At 41.5% G+C, this 16675-nt stretch overlaps 1 protein-coding gene across 1 annotated transcript in view; it reads right to left on the bottom strand.

Moving 5' to 3' along the window:
• Nucleotides 1–226: 226 nt before the first annotated feature.
• The window catches only part of LOC110533463 (alpha-tectorin), a 47928-nt gene continuing 31479 nt past the window's right edge, over nucleotides 227–16675 (bottom strand). Inside the window, exons 14-25 of the mRNA XM_021617692.3 lie at nucleotides 13779–14159; nucleotides 13374–13535; nucleotides 13114–13238; nucleotides 12581–12861; nucleotides 9953–10063; nucleotides 8227–8429; nucleotides 5339–5502; nucleotides 4201–4449; nucleotides 3883–4045; nucleotides 3604–3688; nucleotides 3357–3476; nucleotides 227–1763 (exon numbers count right to left, since the gene is read on the bottom strand). Of these exons, the coding sequence (XP_021473367.2) occupies nucleotides 1660–1763; nucleotides 3357–3476; nucleotides 3604–3688; nucleotides 3883–4045; nucleotides 4201–4449; nucleotides 5339–5502; nucleotides 8227–8429; nucleotides 9953–10063; nucleotides 12581–12861; nucleotides 13114–13238; nucleotides 13374–13535; nucleotides 13779–14159 (2148 nt within the window). The 3' untranslated portion in view covers nucleotides 227–1659. The remainder of the gene's footprint in view (nucleotides 1764–3356; nucleotides 3477–3603; nucleotides 3689–3882; nucleotides 4046–4200; nucleotides 4450–5338; nucleotides 5503–8226; nucleotides 8430–9952; nucleotides 10064–12580; nucleotides 12862–13113; nucleotides 13239–13373; nucleotides 13536–13778; nucleotides 14160–16675) is intronic.

Below are 16675 nucleotides of genomic sequence, written 5' to 3'. Positions count from 1 at the left end.
ATTGCTGCAGTCAGCATGCCAATCGCACGCTCCCTCAAAACTTGAGACATTGTGTTGTGTGAAAAAACTGCACATTTTAGAGTGGCCTTTTATTGCCCACATGTGTAATGATGTTTAATCAGCTTCTTGATATGCCACACCTGTCAGGTGGATGGATTATCTTGGCAAAGGAGAAAAGATCAGTAACAGGAATGTAAACCAATTTGTGCACAAAATTGGAAAGAAATAAGCTTTTTGTGCGTATGGAACATTTCTGGGATATTTTATTTCAGCTCATGAAATGTGGGACCAACACTTTACAGGTTACATTTATATTTTTGTTCAGTATACATTTGTACATAATGAAAATGTTATGAGATACTCCAATATTTTCTAACATAAATGGTTATTGCTAGCTATATGGAGTGGGACGAGCTTCTTTCTGTGTCATTGTACAAAAACATTGCTTATTTCACATGCTGATAACAGTAGCCTAGGTAGGCGTATTTTGACACAGGTCACATTGCTTTTTTGCTCATAATGATATCGGTCTGGAGAACTGGACCTGCATCGGTTTTTACAAAATGTCTGTTGTGCACAAAAAAAAAACATTTTGAGAAGTAATTTAACTTTCACAATATTCATTATTTTTCAATCAAATGTTTCTAGGAGTATCATTTAGAACATACAAATTATTTTAGAACTGTTTCTGATTGAGGCTGGCACATGAGTAGGCACATAGAATGGCAGTGTGACATGACCAAACCCTTTGGTAGTCAAGGCACATCTACCAGCACATTGCATGTTATTGAGACTCATTCAATATTTTCAGAGTTGGGGATAAGGGGTTGAGTGGGGAACAAGTAATCAATTCACATACACAGCCTTAGACTTTACACATAAATAATGATAAAATATATTTTTTAATCATTTTGGAAACCAAGCTTTGCCATCAAAGATAAATGTAGGGCAAACTATGCCCTCACCTTTCATAAAACAACGCTTTATCTAATACTAACTCACTAAGCTGTTTTTTAAATGAAATATACTGACTTTCTTGTGCTAAAGTTTATGTGAGTAAAAATATTATTTAGGGGGGCTTTTTTCATTGTGAACCAGGGCCTTGTGAGTTGTTGTTGTTGTTGTTGTTGTGAACCAGGGCCTTGTGAGTTGTTGTTGTTGTTGTTGTTGTTGTGAACCAGGGCCTTGTGAGTTGTTGTTGTTGTGATCCAGGGCCTTGTGAGTTGTTGTTGTTGTGATCCAGGGCCTTGTGAGTTGTTGTTGTTGTGATCCAGGGCCTTGTGAGTTGTTGTTGTTGTGATCCAGGGCCTTGTGAGTTGTTGTGATCCAGGGCCTTGTGAGTTGTTGTTGTTGTTGTGATCCAGGGCCTTGTGGTTGTTGTTTTTGTGATCCAGGGCCTTGTGAGTTGTTGTGATCCAGGGCCTTGTTGTTGTTGTTGTGATCCAGGGCCTTGTGAGTTGTTGCTGTTGTCAAGTCCATCCAGAGGGAAGGGCTTCTTGTCTCTATGATTGGTTGCTGTGGATGTCTCTGTGACCGTGAGCAGGAAGTGTAGCTGCCTGTTCTATATTTTGCTGTTATTTCATGTTACATTGCTCTCCTCTTCTCTTTTTATCTGTCTCTCTCTCTCTCCCTTCTCTCTCTCTAACTGTCCTCCCAGTGTTAGGAGAAGAGAAAAGTGTGTGAGTGAGCATGGAGCACGGAGACCACCGTGCTAAGGGCCAGAGGGAGAACGAGGGGTCGTAGGTCAACGCTGGAGCTGACAGCTGGATGGAGGGAATACAAAATAAATGAAGAAGGATGTCTTATGAAGGACAGAATAAAGGGTCAGATGCAGGGGTGAAAGTAAGGCGGTCCGGTACGGCGTCCCATCAAAATATATAGTGGGGGTACGCCATACTGGTAAAACATGAGCCTTTCACAATAACTAAAACCAAATGTCAAGAAAACTGGAGGCTATTACACCACTATTTATCATTAGGCTACCACATGTCAGAGGCATGAAAAATGAGTGAATGGACAAGTAAACAGTTGGTATAGCCTACGCCCTAACATGCAATGTGGTTAGACGAGAACACTGAAATTTTGCCAAGGAAGAGATGAATTGCCGACACCAAGACGCACGCGGACAGTAGTGGATACATAAATTCTGGCCTAATGACAAAATGTTTGAGTAACAGATGTCTCTTTCCATTCACCACTGCTTGGAGGCTGGAAATATGTTTCTAGTGGATGAACGTGTACAGGTAGCCTAGTAAAGGAGCTTCTTTGAAGTGACTAAAAACATCAAGACTGGTTGTGTTTATGACACAATAAAATGTAATACATTTAAAAAGTGAAATTATAAATCTTTACGACTAGGCCCACAGAGATCCTACTGAAGTAATAGGGATTCTAAATGTAATTCTATGATTAAGCATGTGCACACATAGGAGGTCCCGTACATAAGAGAACCCCAGTGCCTTTGGAGGTAAACATAATTTTTTGGTAGCACTTACTTTACGGTACTGAAATGACCAGGTATTACTTAAAAATAGACGGTAACATGTTAATAACACAGTATTAATGATTTACGGGCTCGTTTGTTGAGGATTGATTAAAACAAGCACAACTGGTAATCATTAGGTAACAAGTAGTTACCAATTGTGTTGAATAAGTACCAGAAAGTAACCATTGATACCACATATTTTTCCTAGTAAACACACCAAGTTAATACCAGAGGAAAAAGTACTGTAAATACTGTAAAAAAAACTCTTGTAAAATATTGAACGAGGAAGTCACATGCACACTCTTTGTGCTTGTCACACTCTACATTTACATTTGACATTTTAGTCATTTAGCAGACGTTCTTATCCACAGCAACTTACAGTAGTGAGTGCATACATTTTCATTATTTATTTTCTCCCTATACTGGTCCCCCATGGGAATCAAACCCACAACCCTGGCTTTGCAAGTGCCATGCTCTACCAACTGAGCTACACAGGACTTCCTCTACACATCCCTTACTTGCAAGTACAGTACCTTCAAAATTAAGACAGAGTGTGTGCCAACAGTACAGTGCGTGGGATAAATTCCATTTAAATTCAGTCAATTATAATGGAATTGACCCCAACCTTTGTAGAGTGTATGTGCATTTTTGTTTGCACAATTCCCAAGTTATGCAGAAATCCAGATTTGGGAATTTTGGGAAAGTTACCGGAATTTTGCAACTCCAGTCACACTGTTGAGATGGGATAACATTGTTACGAAGAAGGTTAAAATGATGTGAAATAGTATTTTTTTTAAACAAAATTACAATCCTTAAAAGGCACTTTATTCATAGAATGACCCATATAGCAATGTATAGGATGTGTGTTTACCTCTACAGCTCTTTCTGTCCCTCTGCAGCATCCCAGTCACACAGCTACACACAGCTCCCATCCCTTTACTGGTGCAGATCTGCTCACAGCCCCCGTTCCCCACCTCACACCAGTCCGACTCTAATATACACAAAATTGTGAATCGCACACATACTGGTATTTACACAAGTGCATGCATACACTAAGGCGACATGTCTGTATCACATACATGCACGCACACACACACTAGGGCAACACTCATCTGTACCTCTCCTTCTGATGGGTCCTACAGTGAGGATCTGCTCCTTGTGATTGCTGTAGTCCGTGTACATCCTCCTGTTGTGGGGACAGTTCTACACACACACACACACACACACACACACTTGTATTAAGGTGGCATAACATAGCCATTGTAAGCTTAGCTATTCTAAGCATGCTTCACAACATGTTAGATTTGTTATCATTTGCCGCTTATAAAAACTGGACAAAGACAAAACTGGTTCCGTATTTAATTCAGTATTCATCACCATGTTCAGGGTTTCCTCACCACTTTGCAGGCATTGATCTCGTGGTCACACAGCGACACGTCACAGTGGAGGTGGACCTCGTCATAGTCCCCAATGAACTTGAAGACTGTGACGTGGAAGCGGCAGGTGAGGGACACCCCGTTCTCAGCCATGCCAATGGTGTTATCCTTGATGTTGGGACAACTTCATAGATAAAGAAAGAGAAGGTAGTGTGGTCCTTTGTTTTCGTACAATACAACCTAACGTCTGTTCCTAACGTCTGTCTGTCATTTGTGCAAGTTATAGGGGATAGGGTTCTATATTGGCTGCAGACATGTGGTATGTTATTTTGAGCCTACCCTCTTTCTATGATGATGTAGCGGAGCCGGTCGCTGCTGTAGCGGGACGGCGTGGCCCAGCACATATTGACGATAAGGATGAGCTGGTTCTCGTCAGCTCCCTCCACAAACACCCCCACGAAGAGGATGTCCCGCGTGCTCAGCACCACCTCGCCCTCGCGGTACGGCTGGTGGTACGACGAGTTCTTGTACAGTGCCATCTTAGTGATGAAGTTACCCTCCTGGGTGGGGAGGGTGAGGTTGATCACACTGGAGAAAGGGTTTAGGGAGAGAGAGATTCGGGAAGGGGGAGAGAAGGTGAGGGATATCATTGAGGGACATCATTGAATAAACTCTATAACAAGTCAGGCGATGGAAAACATTGGTCTTGTGTGGAGCAGTACTTTTCTGTACACGCATGCGCAGGCTACACAGAGAAGTATCGCTTGAGACCAACGGAATGCTATAGCGTTGCGGATAAAGTTGTAATGACACAATTTCATGTGTACAACATGAACATACAACGAGCATGAGAAAGTAGATCACTGGTGGGCAGGTTTCTCCAAACCAAGTTAAATCGCAAAAAAAGTGTCTGGACACTTCTATAACATGCCAAATACATTTTTGGTTAAAAAAAAGAAAAAAAAGTGAACTTGTCCTTTAAAGGCCTAGTGCAGTCAAAAACTTGATTTCTAGTGTTTTATATACATTTCCACACTATGGGGTTGGAATAATTCTGTGAAATTGTGAAAATGATAATGCCCTTTTAGTGTAAATTTCAGCCTGTTTTGGTGTGATGGAGTTTTGAGCTACCTGGTGACATCACCAGGTGGTACATTAGTTAATAGACCAATAAGAAAAAAGGGTTCCAAACCTCTGCCAATAACAGGTCGTTTTCAGTTTTCCCCTTCCCACTCAGACCACTCCCAGACAGTGCTAGTAAATTCTTCCTTGAGAAATTAGTCTTTGCCATGAAGCTATTTTAGTTTCTTTTTGGCCATTTTAATTGAAAACAATCACAGTAGGGTTGCAAAATTCCGCTAACTCTCCCAAAATTACCAGGTTTACAGGAAGTTATGATTTGAAGATTCCAAATTTCCTGCTTAGATTAGAAAACCTGAAAATTTGGGGAAAGTTGAGAAAAAGTAGGTCCTCTAACCTGAGCATGGGCCTAAGCACGGTCTCCAGAGATATTTTGAGGTCCAGCTCGTAGGCGCAGGAAAACTCCACGTTGATTGTCTTGTCCCTGGTAATGATGTTGCCAGTGTTGTTCACGCTCTCAATCCACACCGTGTTCTTGTACATGATGTGTGTGCTGTTGGACTGGTAGAAAATAAAAATGGCAGATATGCTGGACAATAAACATCATTACAGTAAGTATAGTATGCCTATTGGCCGGGGAAGAGATTTCCTCAGTAACATGGAGCCCTACTGGCCCTTGCGATAGGAAATGACAGGTCTACCCTATTGGCTATACAGTTTCTCACCAATAAAATTAAGTCCTATTGCCTCTTGGTGATGAGTCACAAGCCTAAGGCATGTGTTTGGCACCAGTAGGTGGAAGTAGCACTAACCACTACTCCAGGATCAGATATTTCTCAATCCCCCTAATGACTAGTTATGATTAAATGTAAGATAATCTGACTACAGATCTGTGGCAACCTTTACGATACAGCCACGTGGCCCCTGGTGTTGTTAATGTAGAAGGAGATCACTGATATAGGGTCAGATACACAGTTGAAGTCGGAAGTTTACATACACCTTAGCCAAATACATTTGAATTTCGCTTTTCACAATTCCTGACATTTAATCAGAGTAAAAATCCCTGTCTTAGGTCAGTTAGGATCACCACTTATTTTAAGAATGTGAAATGTCAGAATAATAGTAGAGAGAATTCTTAATTTCTGCTTTTATTTCTTTCATCACATTCCCAGGGTGTCAGGAGTTTACATTCACTCAATTAGTATTTGGTAGCATTGCCTTTAAATTGTTTAACTTGGGTCAAACATTTCAGGTAGCCTTCCACAAGCTTCCCACAATAAGTTGGGTGAATTTTGTCCCATTCCTCCTGATAGAGCTGGTGAAACTGAGTAAGGTTTGTAGGCCTCCTTGCTCGTGCACACTTTTTCAGTTCTGCCCACACATTTTCTATAGGATTGAGGTCAGGGCTTTGTAATGGCCACTCCAATATCTTGACTTTGTTGTCCTTATGCCATTTTGCCACAACTTTGCTTGGGGTAATATGCTTGGGGTAATTGTCCATTTGGAAGACCCATTTGCGACCAGGCTTTAACTTCTTGACTGATGTCTTGAGATGTTGCATCAATATATCCACAACTTTCCCTCCTCTATTTTGTGAAGTGTACCAGTCCCCCCTGCAGCAAAGCACCCCCACAACAGGATGCTGCCACCCCCGTGCTTCACAGTTGGGATGGTGTTCTTCAGCTTGCAAGCTCCCCCTTTTTCCTCCAAACATACAGTGCCTTGCGAAAGTATTTGGCCCCCTTGAACTTTGCGACCTTTTGCCACATTTCAGGCTTCAAACATAAAGATATAAAACTGTATTTTTTTGTGAAGAATCAACCAGAAGTGGGACACAATCATGAAGTGGAACAACATTTATTGGATATTTCAAACTTTTTTAACAAATCAAAAACTGAAAAATTGGGCGTGCAAAATTATTCAGCCCCCTTAAGTTAATACTTTGTAGCGCCACCTTTTGCTGCGATTACAGCTGTAAGTCGCTTGGGGTATGTCTCTATCAGTTTTGCACATCGAGAGACTGACATTTTTTCCCATTCCTCCTTGCAAAACAGCTCGAGCTCAGTGAGGTTGGATGGAGAGCATTTGTGAACAGCAGTTTTCAGTTCAGTCTCCCAGGTGGCTTGTGGCAAACTTTAAACAACACTTTTTATGGATATCTTTAAGAAATGGCTTTCTTCTTGCCACTCTTCCATAAAGGCCAGATTTGTGCAATATACGACTGATTGTTGTCCTATGGACAGAGTCTCCCACCTCAGCTGTAGATCTCTGCAGTTCATCCAGAGTGATCATGGGCCTCTTGGCTGCATCTCTGATCAGTCTTCTCCTTGTATGAGCTGAAAGTTTAGAGGGACGGCCAGGTCTTGGTAGATTTGCAGTGGTCTGATACTCCTTCCATTTCAATATTATCGCTTGCACAGTGCTCCTTGGGATGTTTAAAGCTTGGGAAATCTTTTTGTATCCAAATCCGGCTTTAAACTTCTTCACAACAGTATCTCGGACCTGCCTGGTGTGTTCCTTGTTCTTCATGATGCTCTCTGCGCTTTTAACGGACCTCTGAGACTATCACAGTGCAGGTGCATTTATACGGAGACTTGATTACACACAGGTGGATTGTATTTATCATCATTATTCATTTAGGTCAACATTGGATCATTCAGAGATCCTCACTGAACTTCTGGAGAGAGTTTGCTGCACTGAAAGTAAAGGGGCTGAATAATTTTGCACGCCCAATTTTTCAGTTTTTGATTTGTTAAAAAAGTTTGAAATATCCAATAAATGTCGTTCCACTTCATGATTGTGTCCCACTTGTTGTTGATTCTTCACAAAAAAATACAGTTTTATATCTTTATGTTTGAATCCTGAAATACATCCACAGGTACACCTCCTGTCAATCAGAAGCTTCTAAAGCAATTACATCATTTTGGGGAATTTTCCAAGCTGTTTAAAGGCACAGTCAACTGAGTGTATGTACACTTAAGTGTATGTACACTTCCGACTTCAACTGTATTATCACAGGGTAGCCTAGTGGTTGGACTAGCCGAGCGTTGGACTAGTAACAGGAAGGTTGCAACAGGAAGGTTGCAAGTTCAAACCCCCGAGCTGACAAGGTACAAATCTGTCGTTCTGCCCCTGAACAGGCAGTTAACCCACTGTTCCTAGGCCGTCATTGAAAATAAGAATTTGTTCTTAACTGATCTAGCCTAGTTAAATAAAGGTAAAATAAAAAAATAAAATCCCTAATGATTAAGGTCAAGTTTTAATAATTATCCACTGATCCTAGACCTGTACGATGGAGCCGCAATGGCCCTTAGTGTTGTTGATGTGAAAGGAGATGAAGTCCTCTCCCTCGATGCCGGGGCAGTGCTGGTCGTTGATCCTCACGTCCTCACGCTCGAAGCCCAGCTGGAAGAGCTTACACTTGGAGATGGACACCTCCATCTGGGCGTGCTTACACGTCACCTCTGCCTGGATGATGTCATCCTCGTCTAGTGGGAAAACACAGGGGTTGAGAATCATAAGACTACGGTAGCTAACTTGAATACAGATGCTAGACTTGGGCTTGGGTCGTGTTCAAACTTGAATCAAATCAAATCGTATTTGTCACATGCGCCGAATACAACAGGTGTAGTAGACCTTACAGTGAAATGCTGAATACAACAGGTGTAGTAGACCTTACAGTGAAATGCTGAATACAACAGGTGTAGTAGACCTTACAGTGAAATGCTGAATACAACAGGTGTAGTAGACCTTACAGTGAAATGCTGAATACAACAGGTGTAGTAGACCTTACAGTGAAATGCTGAATACAACAGGTGTAGTAGACCTTACAGTGAAATGCTGAATACAACAGGTGTAGTAGACCTTACAGTGAAATGCTGAATACAACAGGTGTAGTAGACCTTACAGTGAAATGCTGAATACAACAGGTGTAGTAGACCTTACAGTGAAATGCTGAATACAACAGGTGTAGTAGACCTTACAGTGAAATGCTGAATACAACAGGTGTAGTAGACCTTACAGTGAAATGCTGAATACAACAGGTGTAGTAGACCTTACAGTGAAATGCTTACTTACAAAACCTTAACCAACAATGCAGTTTTAAGAAAATACCACAAAAAATAGTAAGAGATAAGAATAACAAATAATTAAAGAGCAGCAGTAAATAACAATAGCAGAACTATATACAGGGGGTACCGGTACAGAGTCAATGTGCGGGGCATTGGTGTCGAGGTAATTGAGGTAATATGTATGTACATGTAGGTAGAGTTATTAAAGTGACTATGCACAGATAATAACAGAGAGTAGCAGCAGCGTAGAAGGGGGGGGGGGGGGGGGGGGGGGCAATGCAAATAGTCTGGGTAGACATTTGATTCGATGTTCAGGAGTCTTATGTCTTGGGGGTAGATGCTGTTTAGAAGCGTCTTGGACCTAGACTTGGCGCTCGGGTACTGCTTGTCGTGCGGTAGCAGAGAGAACAGTCCTTGACTAGGGTGGCTGGAGTCTGACAATTTTTAGGGCCTTCCTCTTGCACCGCCTGGTATAGAGGTCCTGGATGGCAGGAAGCTTGGCCCCGGTGATGTACTGGGCCGTATGCACTACCCTCTGTAGTGTTTTGTGGTCAGAGGCCAAGCAGTTGCCATTCCAGGCAGTGATACAACACGTCAGGATGCAAGTAGTTCTGTCCTTGAGCTGTTCTTGTCTATTAATATTCTGTATTAGGCAGTGTTTCATGTTTTGCGTGGACCCCAGGAAGTGTAGCTGCTGCTTTCCCAACAGCTAATGGGGATCCTAATAAAATACCAAATAGTACTCCCATTTCATGCCTAATGAACACGACCAATGTATTCTTGTAAAAGATTTGATCAAAATAAGACTGAGCTGGATAAATTAATTATTAAGATTAAAAATAGAGATAAAATATATATTTATCCTGTATAGCCTAACGATTACCACCACCCCCTCGCTCATCCCCCTTCCCTGACTCCCCTCCCTCCCTCCACACACTCACCCCCAGCGTTGTTGGGCAGCTCAGGACAGCCACACAGGTCTCCCCCGTTTTCCTGTTCACACGTGTTGTTGGTGCAGATCTCTCCTGCACAGGGGTCGTAGATCCATTCTGCTAAAGACAGATCCAGGCACAATGTTAGCTGTCACACCACCTCATCCAACCAATTGTACTAACTGTTATTCTTGAAGAGCCTAATGCTATGTTTTATAAATGTAACAAACATTTTCCTGCAAACCACCCAGTCATTAACACATGCTCCAAGGTCAAGTTACCTGTATATAAAGTGCCTTCAGTATTAATGTCCTTTGACTTATTGCACATTTTGTTGTGTTACAGACGGAATTTAAAATAGATCAAATGTATTTTTATCTCACCCATCTAGACATAATAACCCATCATGACAAAGTCATTTTTGGACATTTTTGCAAATGTATTGAAAATGATATAAAGTATTATCACCGCTTGGCTATGATATTACAAATTGAGCTCAGGTGCATCCAATTTCCCCGATCGTCTGGCGTATGCAAAAAGTCATGTGAAAGACAGACCATAAAGGCAAAAGATTCTGTGGTCTGAGGAGACAAAATGTTCCTTAACTGTACACAACTCATTACCTGTCTAACAGTCTAACACCATCCCTACTGTGAAGCGTGGTGGTGGCAGCATCATGCTATGGGGATGCTTATAAGCAGCAGGGACTGGGAGACTGGTAAGGATAGAGGGTACAATGAATGGAACCAAATACAGGCAAATCATTGATGAGATGATGATTCAGAGTGCAAATGACCTTAGACTGGGGTGAAGATTTACACTGAACAAAAAATAAAAAAATATAAATCCCATGTTTTATGAGCTGAAATAAAAGATAGCAGAAATATTCCATATGCACAAAAAAGCTTTCTCTCAAATTTTGTGCACAAATATGTTTACATCCCTGTCAGTGAGCATTTCTCCTTTGCAAAGATAATTCATCCACCTGACAGGTGTGGTATATCAAGAACATGATTAAACAGCATGCTCATTACACAGGTGCACCTTGTGCTGGGGACAATAAAAGGCCAATCTAAAATGTGCAGTTTTGTCACACAACACATTCTCTGTTGCCAGAAAATTGTATGTTAATTTCTATACCATAAGTTTTTTAAAGGGAATTTGACAGTACGTCCAACCTGCCTCACAGCAGCAGACCACTTGTATGGAGTCGTGTGGGCGAGCAATTTGCTGATGTCAATGTTGAGAACAGAGTGCTCCATGGTTATGGTATGGGCAGGTATAAACTACAGATAATGAACACAATTGTATTTTATTGATGGCAGTTTGAATGCACAGAGATACCGCGACGAGATCCTAAGGCCCATTGTCATGCCATTCATCCTCTACCATCACCTCATGTTTCAGCATGATAATGCACGGCCCCATGTCGCAAGGATCTGTATACAATTCCTGGCTGCTGAAAATTTCCCAGTTCTTCCTTGGCCTGCATACTCACCAGACATGTCATCCATTGAGCATGTTTGGAATTCTCTGGATCGACGTGTACAACAGCGTGTTTCACTGGTACAACATTACACAGGCCACAATCAACAGCCTGATCAACTCTATTCGAAGGAGATGTAAATGGTGGTCACGCTAGACTGCATGAGGTAAATGGTGGTCACGCTAGATACTGACCTGTTTTCTGATCCACGCTCCTACTTTTTTTTTTTACAGGCATCTGTGATCAACAAATGCATATCTGTATTGCCAGTCATATGAAATCAATAGATTGGGGCCTAATGAATTTATTTCAATAGACTGATTTCCTTATATAAACAGTAACTCAGTAAAAAAAAATGAAATTGTTCCATGTTGCATTTATATTTTTGTTTAGTATATGTCCCAACAGGACATTGACCCCAAGCATACAGCCAAAACAGTCCTAGAGTGGCCCAGCCAAAGCCCAGACTTGAATCCCATTGAATATCTGTGGAAAGACTTGAAGATTGCTGTTCACTTATGCTCCCCATCTAATTTAACAGAGCTTGAGAAAATCTACAAGGAAGAATGGGAGAAAATCCCTAAATCCAGATGTGCAAAGCTGATACAGACATACCCAAGACGACTCAAAGCCGTTATCGCCGCCAAAGGTGCTTCTACAAAGTATTGTCTCAGGGGTGTGAATACTTATGCAAATCAGATTTTTCTATATTTTATTTTCAATAAATGTGCTAACATTTCTAAAAATATGTTTTCAATTTGCTATTTGTGTAGGTGGGTGAGATTTTTTTTTAAATGTAATCCATTTTGAATTCAGGCTGTAACAACAAAATGTAGAATAAGTTATGGGGTTTGAGTAGGCACTGTAGCTCAAGTTTGAAACAATGAGAGCCATTGCAAAATATGTTTGTGTGTTACATCGCCCATTGGTAGCATGTACAGCTTAGTAGGAACAATAATGGTCCAAGGACTTACTCCTGCAGAACTCTTAGAACTCTTAGTGAACTTAGTGTTCTAAATACTATTTTATCAAACTGCACAAATTGGTACCTATTCACCATTCACTATTCAAGTGCCTCCCCTTATACCCCTCCTCCAGAAAGCCATTCTTTCCACCATGCCCCCATGACCGTCCCCATCCCGTGCCCTTACAGCAGTTCTCCTGCGCGATCCATTTTGTTGTGAGCGTGCCCAGGGAGCGGCAGGCCTCGCCGTAGGCAGCAAGCGAGCCGCACACCTGGGCCTTGCGGTGGTTGTAGCAGCCGTCCAGGTAGCAGGACTGGTAGAATGGCCTGGGGTCCAGCAAGCCGTGGCAGGGCTGGAAGAAGCCCTTCATTTGGGTGAGCTTCTGGCATCCCTCCTCGCCCTGGAGGCCAAGCACGGCCGTGTTCTCGCACGACTGGGCCAGTGCCACGTACTGGGTCTCGTCACAGCTGGGGAGAGGGTGAAGAGATGGGAGGTAAGAGTGCACAAATCTGTTTAAACTAGCACCACAACAATCTCCAGAAATCCTAGAAGATTCTGGACACCGCCAAATAACCAGCAAACAAATTTAAAAACAGCTTGGAGGAAGCCACAAAATCCTAGGTGTGATAAGCAAAAACATTTTAAAAAATGTTACTGTCAATTTAACAACTGTCTATCTCTTCCATGTCACCCCTTCCCATGCCTCCTCTCCAATTCACCTGTTCTGCATGCCATTGGTCTTCCAGCTCTGGGCCAGCTCCAGGGCGCTGATGGCTGGCTTCCCGCGGGAGGTGATGTAGTCGTCAGTGGGGTCTCCGTTGAAGTTGCCACAAAGGCCACACACCTTAATAATAATAATATATAGCTCTTTTATAGCTCTCACAGTTATTTTCTAAAACCTAAAGACGCTTTACAATAACCATATAATGCATTACATAAAGCGTATATAATGCTCTAAACCCTAAGGAAAACAACAAACCTTGTTTTGCAGCCGCTGACCCATGGTGATACTAAGCGTGTTGAAGCGGTTGTAGCGCACCTGGATGTCCTGTGGTGTGTCGATGACCAGGAAGCCCTCCGACGTGGAGACGCGTGTCATTAAACCCGTGACGAATGGCACCGATACGGGTGTGCCGTTCACCTGGTTAGGAGGACGAGAAAGCGAATATTCATGCGCGCATTGACGTGGTGAGACTAAGTACACATAAACAAATAACTATACACATAACTCACCGTCTAACTTCAAACTAATACAAACACACACATTTCACATGCATTCTTTTCATAATAAACATTATAAAGTGATGCTAAAACTCATCCATCCATGTATTAATTAATCTATTAATCTATCCACCATCCATCTCTATCCCTCTTTTCTCCTCACTTTCACAGTGCTCCCGGAAATCAGTATATTCTCCTCGTTGATATAGAGGTATGCGTGGGAGATGGTGGTGAGGTTTGGCGTGCTCCACTTGTCGAAGTTGGCGATGAGCTGGAAGGAGAGGTCAGGTAGCTTGTGGCAGTTGGTGGACAGCACGAAGGAGCAGGAAGCAGGCAGGCGCAAGGACGCCCCGTCAAAAGTCCTGAAGACACCGCCGCCGGATGCCACGCAGTGCTGCGAGCGCCGGGCAAAGCAGCCACGCACACCGTGGTGCAGGGCACACTCCTCCTCGGCCTTGCAGCGGCGCGGGTCGCACTGGATGAGGTTGCGGCCGATGCATTGGCAGCGCTTGGTGCAGTCGCCATTCCAGAACAGCTGTTTGGGCTGGCGAAGAGGAACATAAGTTATGACAATACAGTGCCTTCAGAAAGTATTCATACCCCTTGACTTTTCCTAAATGTTTTGTGTTACAACCTGAATTCAAAATGGATGACTTAAAAAAACATTTTTTTTTATCTACACATAATACCCGATACTGACAGAGTGAAAACATGTTTTTAGAAATGTTGTCAAATGTATTGAATATGAAATACAGAAATATCTCATTTACTTAAGTATTCACACCCCTGAGTCAATACCTTGTAGAAGCACCTTTGGCAGCGATTACAGCTGTGACTGTTTCTGGGTATGTCTCTAAGAGCTTTCCACACCTGGATTTTGCAACAGTTTCCCATTATTCTTTTCACAATTCTTCAAGCTCTGTCAAATTAGTTGTTGATCATTGCTAGACAACCATTTTCAGGTCTTGCCATAGATTTTGAAGTAGATTTAAGTCAAAACTGTAACTTGGTCATGCAGGAACATTCACAGTCTTCTTGGTAAGCAACTCCAGCATAGATTTGGTCTTGTGTTTTATGTTATTGTCCTGCTGAAAAATGAATTTATCTCCCAGTGTCTGGTGGAAAGCAGACTGAACCAGGTTTTTGTCTAGGATTTTGACTGTGCTTAGTTCCATTCCGTTTCTTTATCCTGAAAAAACTCCCCAGTCCTTAATGATTACAGGCATACCCATAACATGATGCAGCCAACACTATTCTTGAAAATATGGAGAGTGGTAATGCGGCAGGTAGACCTAGTGGTTAGAGCGTTGGACTAGTAACCGAAAGGTTTCAAGATCAAATCCCCAAGCTGACAAGGTAAAAATCTGTCGTTCTGCCCCTGAACAAGGCAGTTAACCCACTGTTCCTTGGCCATCATTGAAAATAAGAATGTGTTCTTTAACTGACTTGCCTAGTTAAATAAAGGTAAAATAATACATGCTTTGTATTGGATTTTACCCAAACATAACACTTTGTATTCAGGACAAAAAGTGAATTGCTTTGCCACATTTATTTGCATTATTACTTTAGTGCCATGCTGCAAACTGGATGCATGTTTTGGAAGATTTGTATTCTGTACAGCCTTCCTTATTTTCAATTAGGTTAGTATTGTGGAGTAACTACTATGTTGTTGGTCCATCCTCAGTTTTCTCCTATCACAGGCATTCAACTCTGTAACTATTTTAAAGTCACCATTGGCCTCATGGAGAAATCCTTGAAGGGTTTCCTTCCTCTCCGGCAACTGAGTTAAGAAGAACGCCTGTGTCTTTGTAGTGACTGGGCTTATTGATACACCATCCAAAGTATAATTAATAACTTCACCATGCTCAAATGGATATTCAATGTTTGCTTTTTTTACCCATCTACCAATAGGTGCCCTTCTTTGTGAGGCATTGGAAAACCTCCCTTGTCTTGTGGTTGAATCTGTGTTTGAAATGTACTGCTCAACTGAGGGACCTTATAGATAATTGTATGTGTAGGGTACAGAGATGAGGTAGTCATTCAAAAATCATGTTAGACATTATTATTGCACACCGAGTGAGTTCATGCAAATTATGTGAGTTGTTAAACACATTTTTACTCCTGAACTTATTTTGGCTTGCCATAAAAAAGGGGTTCAATACTTATTGACTCAAGAAGTTCAGCTTTTAATTTTTAATAAAGGTATAAACATTCAACTTTGACATTATGGAGTTTTGCATGTAGGTAAGTGGCACAAAATCTAAATGTAATCAATTTTAAATTCAGGCTGTAACACAAAAAAGGGATGTGAATACTTTCTGAAAGCACTGTATGTGCAGTTTTAATGTTACAATATTTAAACCTCTAGGTGAGGATTTCAAAGGCTGAATACCATTCCATAATGTTCAGTTCACACAACAGACAATTCATTGCATTAAGTAGTGTCTGTGTACTCTCTCCAAACATAATTGAAATCTCAAGCTAACTACCCAGCATACTGGGAGCATTCCCAGAACATTAGCTAAGATTCCCATTAAGCTCTAGTTGGGGTTTTATCTAACATTAAGATGATAACATCCCCAAAACATTCTAATAATGTTTTTGATGAAAATACAAAATAAAAATGTTTTAAATAAGATACTCTTGTAATGTTCTCTTGACATTCACTAAAATGCACAACATCTGTAACAACCACCACAGAACCTTCCCCCAAAGTTCTCATTAGGTTTCCAAGAAGTGTAAAAACAATGTCCCAGTAACATTTTCCCAGCCAACCAAATTTGTTCTGTGAAAGTTACCAGCAAATTTTCTCAAAGCACAAAAACTGTTTAGTCATGATGATGATCATAATGTTTTTATAAAACATTCTCCTTATGTTGCAATAACGTTCCCAGAACACATTTTGTCTGTTCCTTAAAAGTTCCCTGATTTTTCATTAGGTTGGGAAGAGTCTGTTGGGAACATTGTGGGGACATCACAAAAGATATGTTCCCAAAACACAAAAAACTGTTGAGTTGTGCAGATTATACAGGAATGGCCAACATATTTTGTTACCTTTTA

Source organism: Oncorhynchus mykiss, chromosome 10 (genome assembly GCF_057628025.1).
Source record: "Oncorhynchus mykiss isolate SJ-2025 chromosome 10, ASM5762802v1, whole genome shotgun sequence".
NCBI classification, from domain to species: Eukaryota; Metazoa; Chordata; class Actinopteri; order Salmoniformes; family Salmonidae; genus Oncorhynchus; species Oncorhynchus mykiss.
This window is presented reverse-complemented; position numbering and strand designations above follow the sequence as displayed.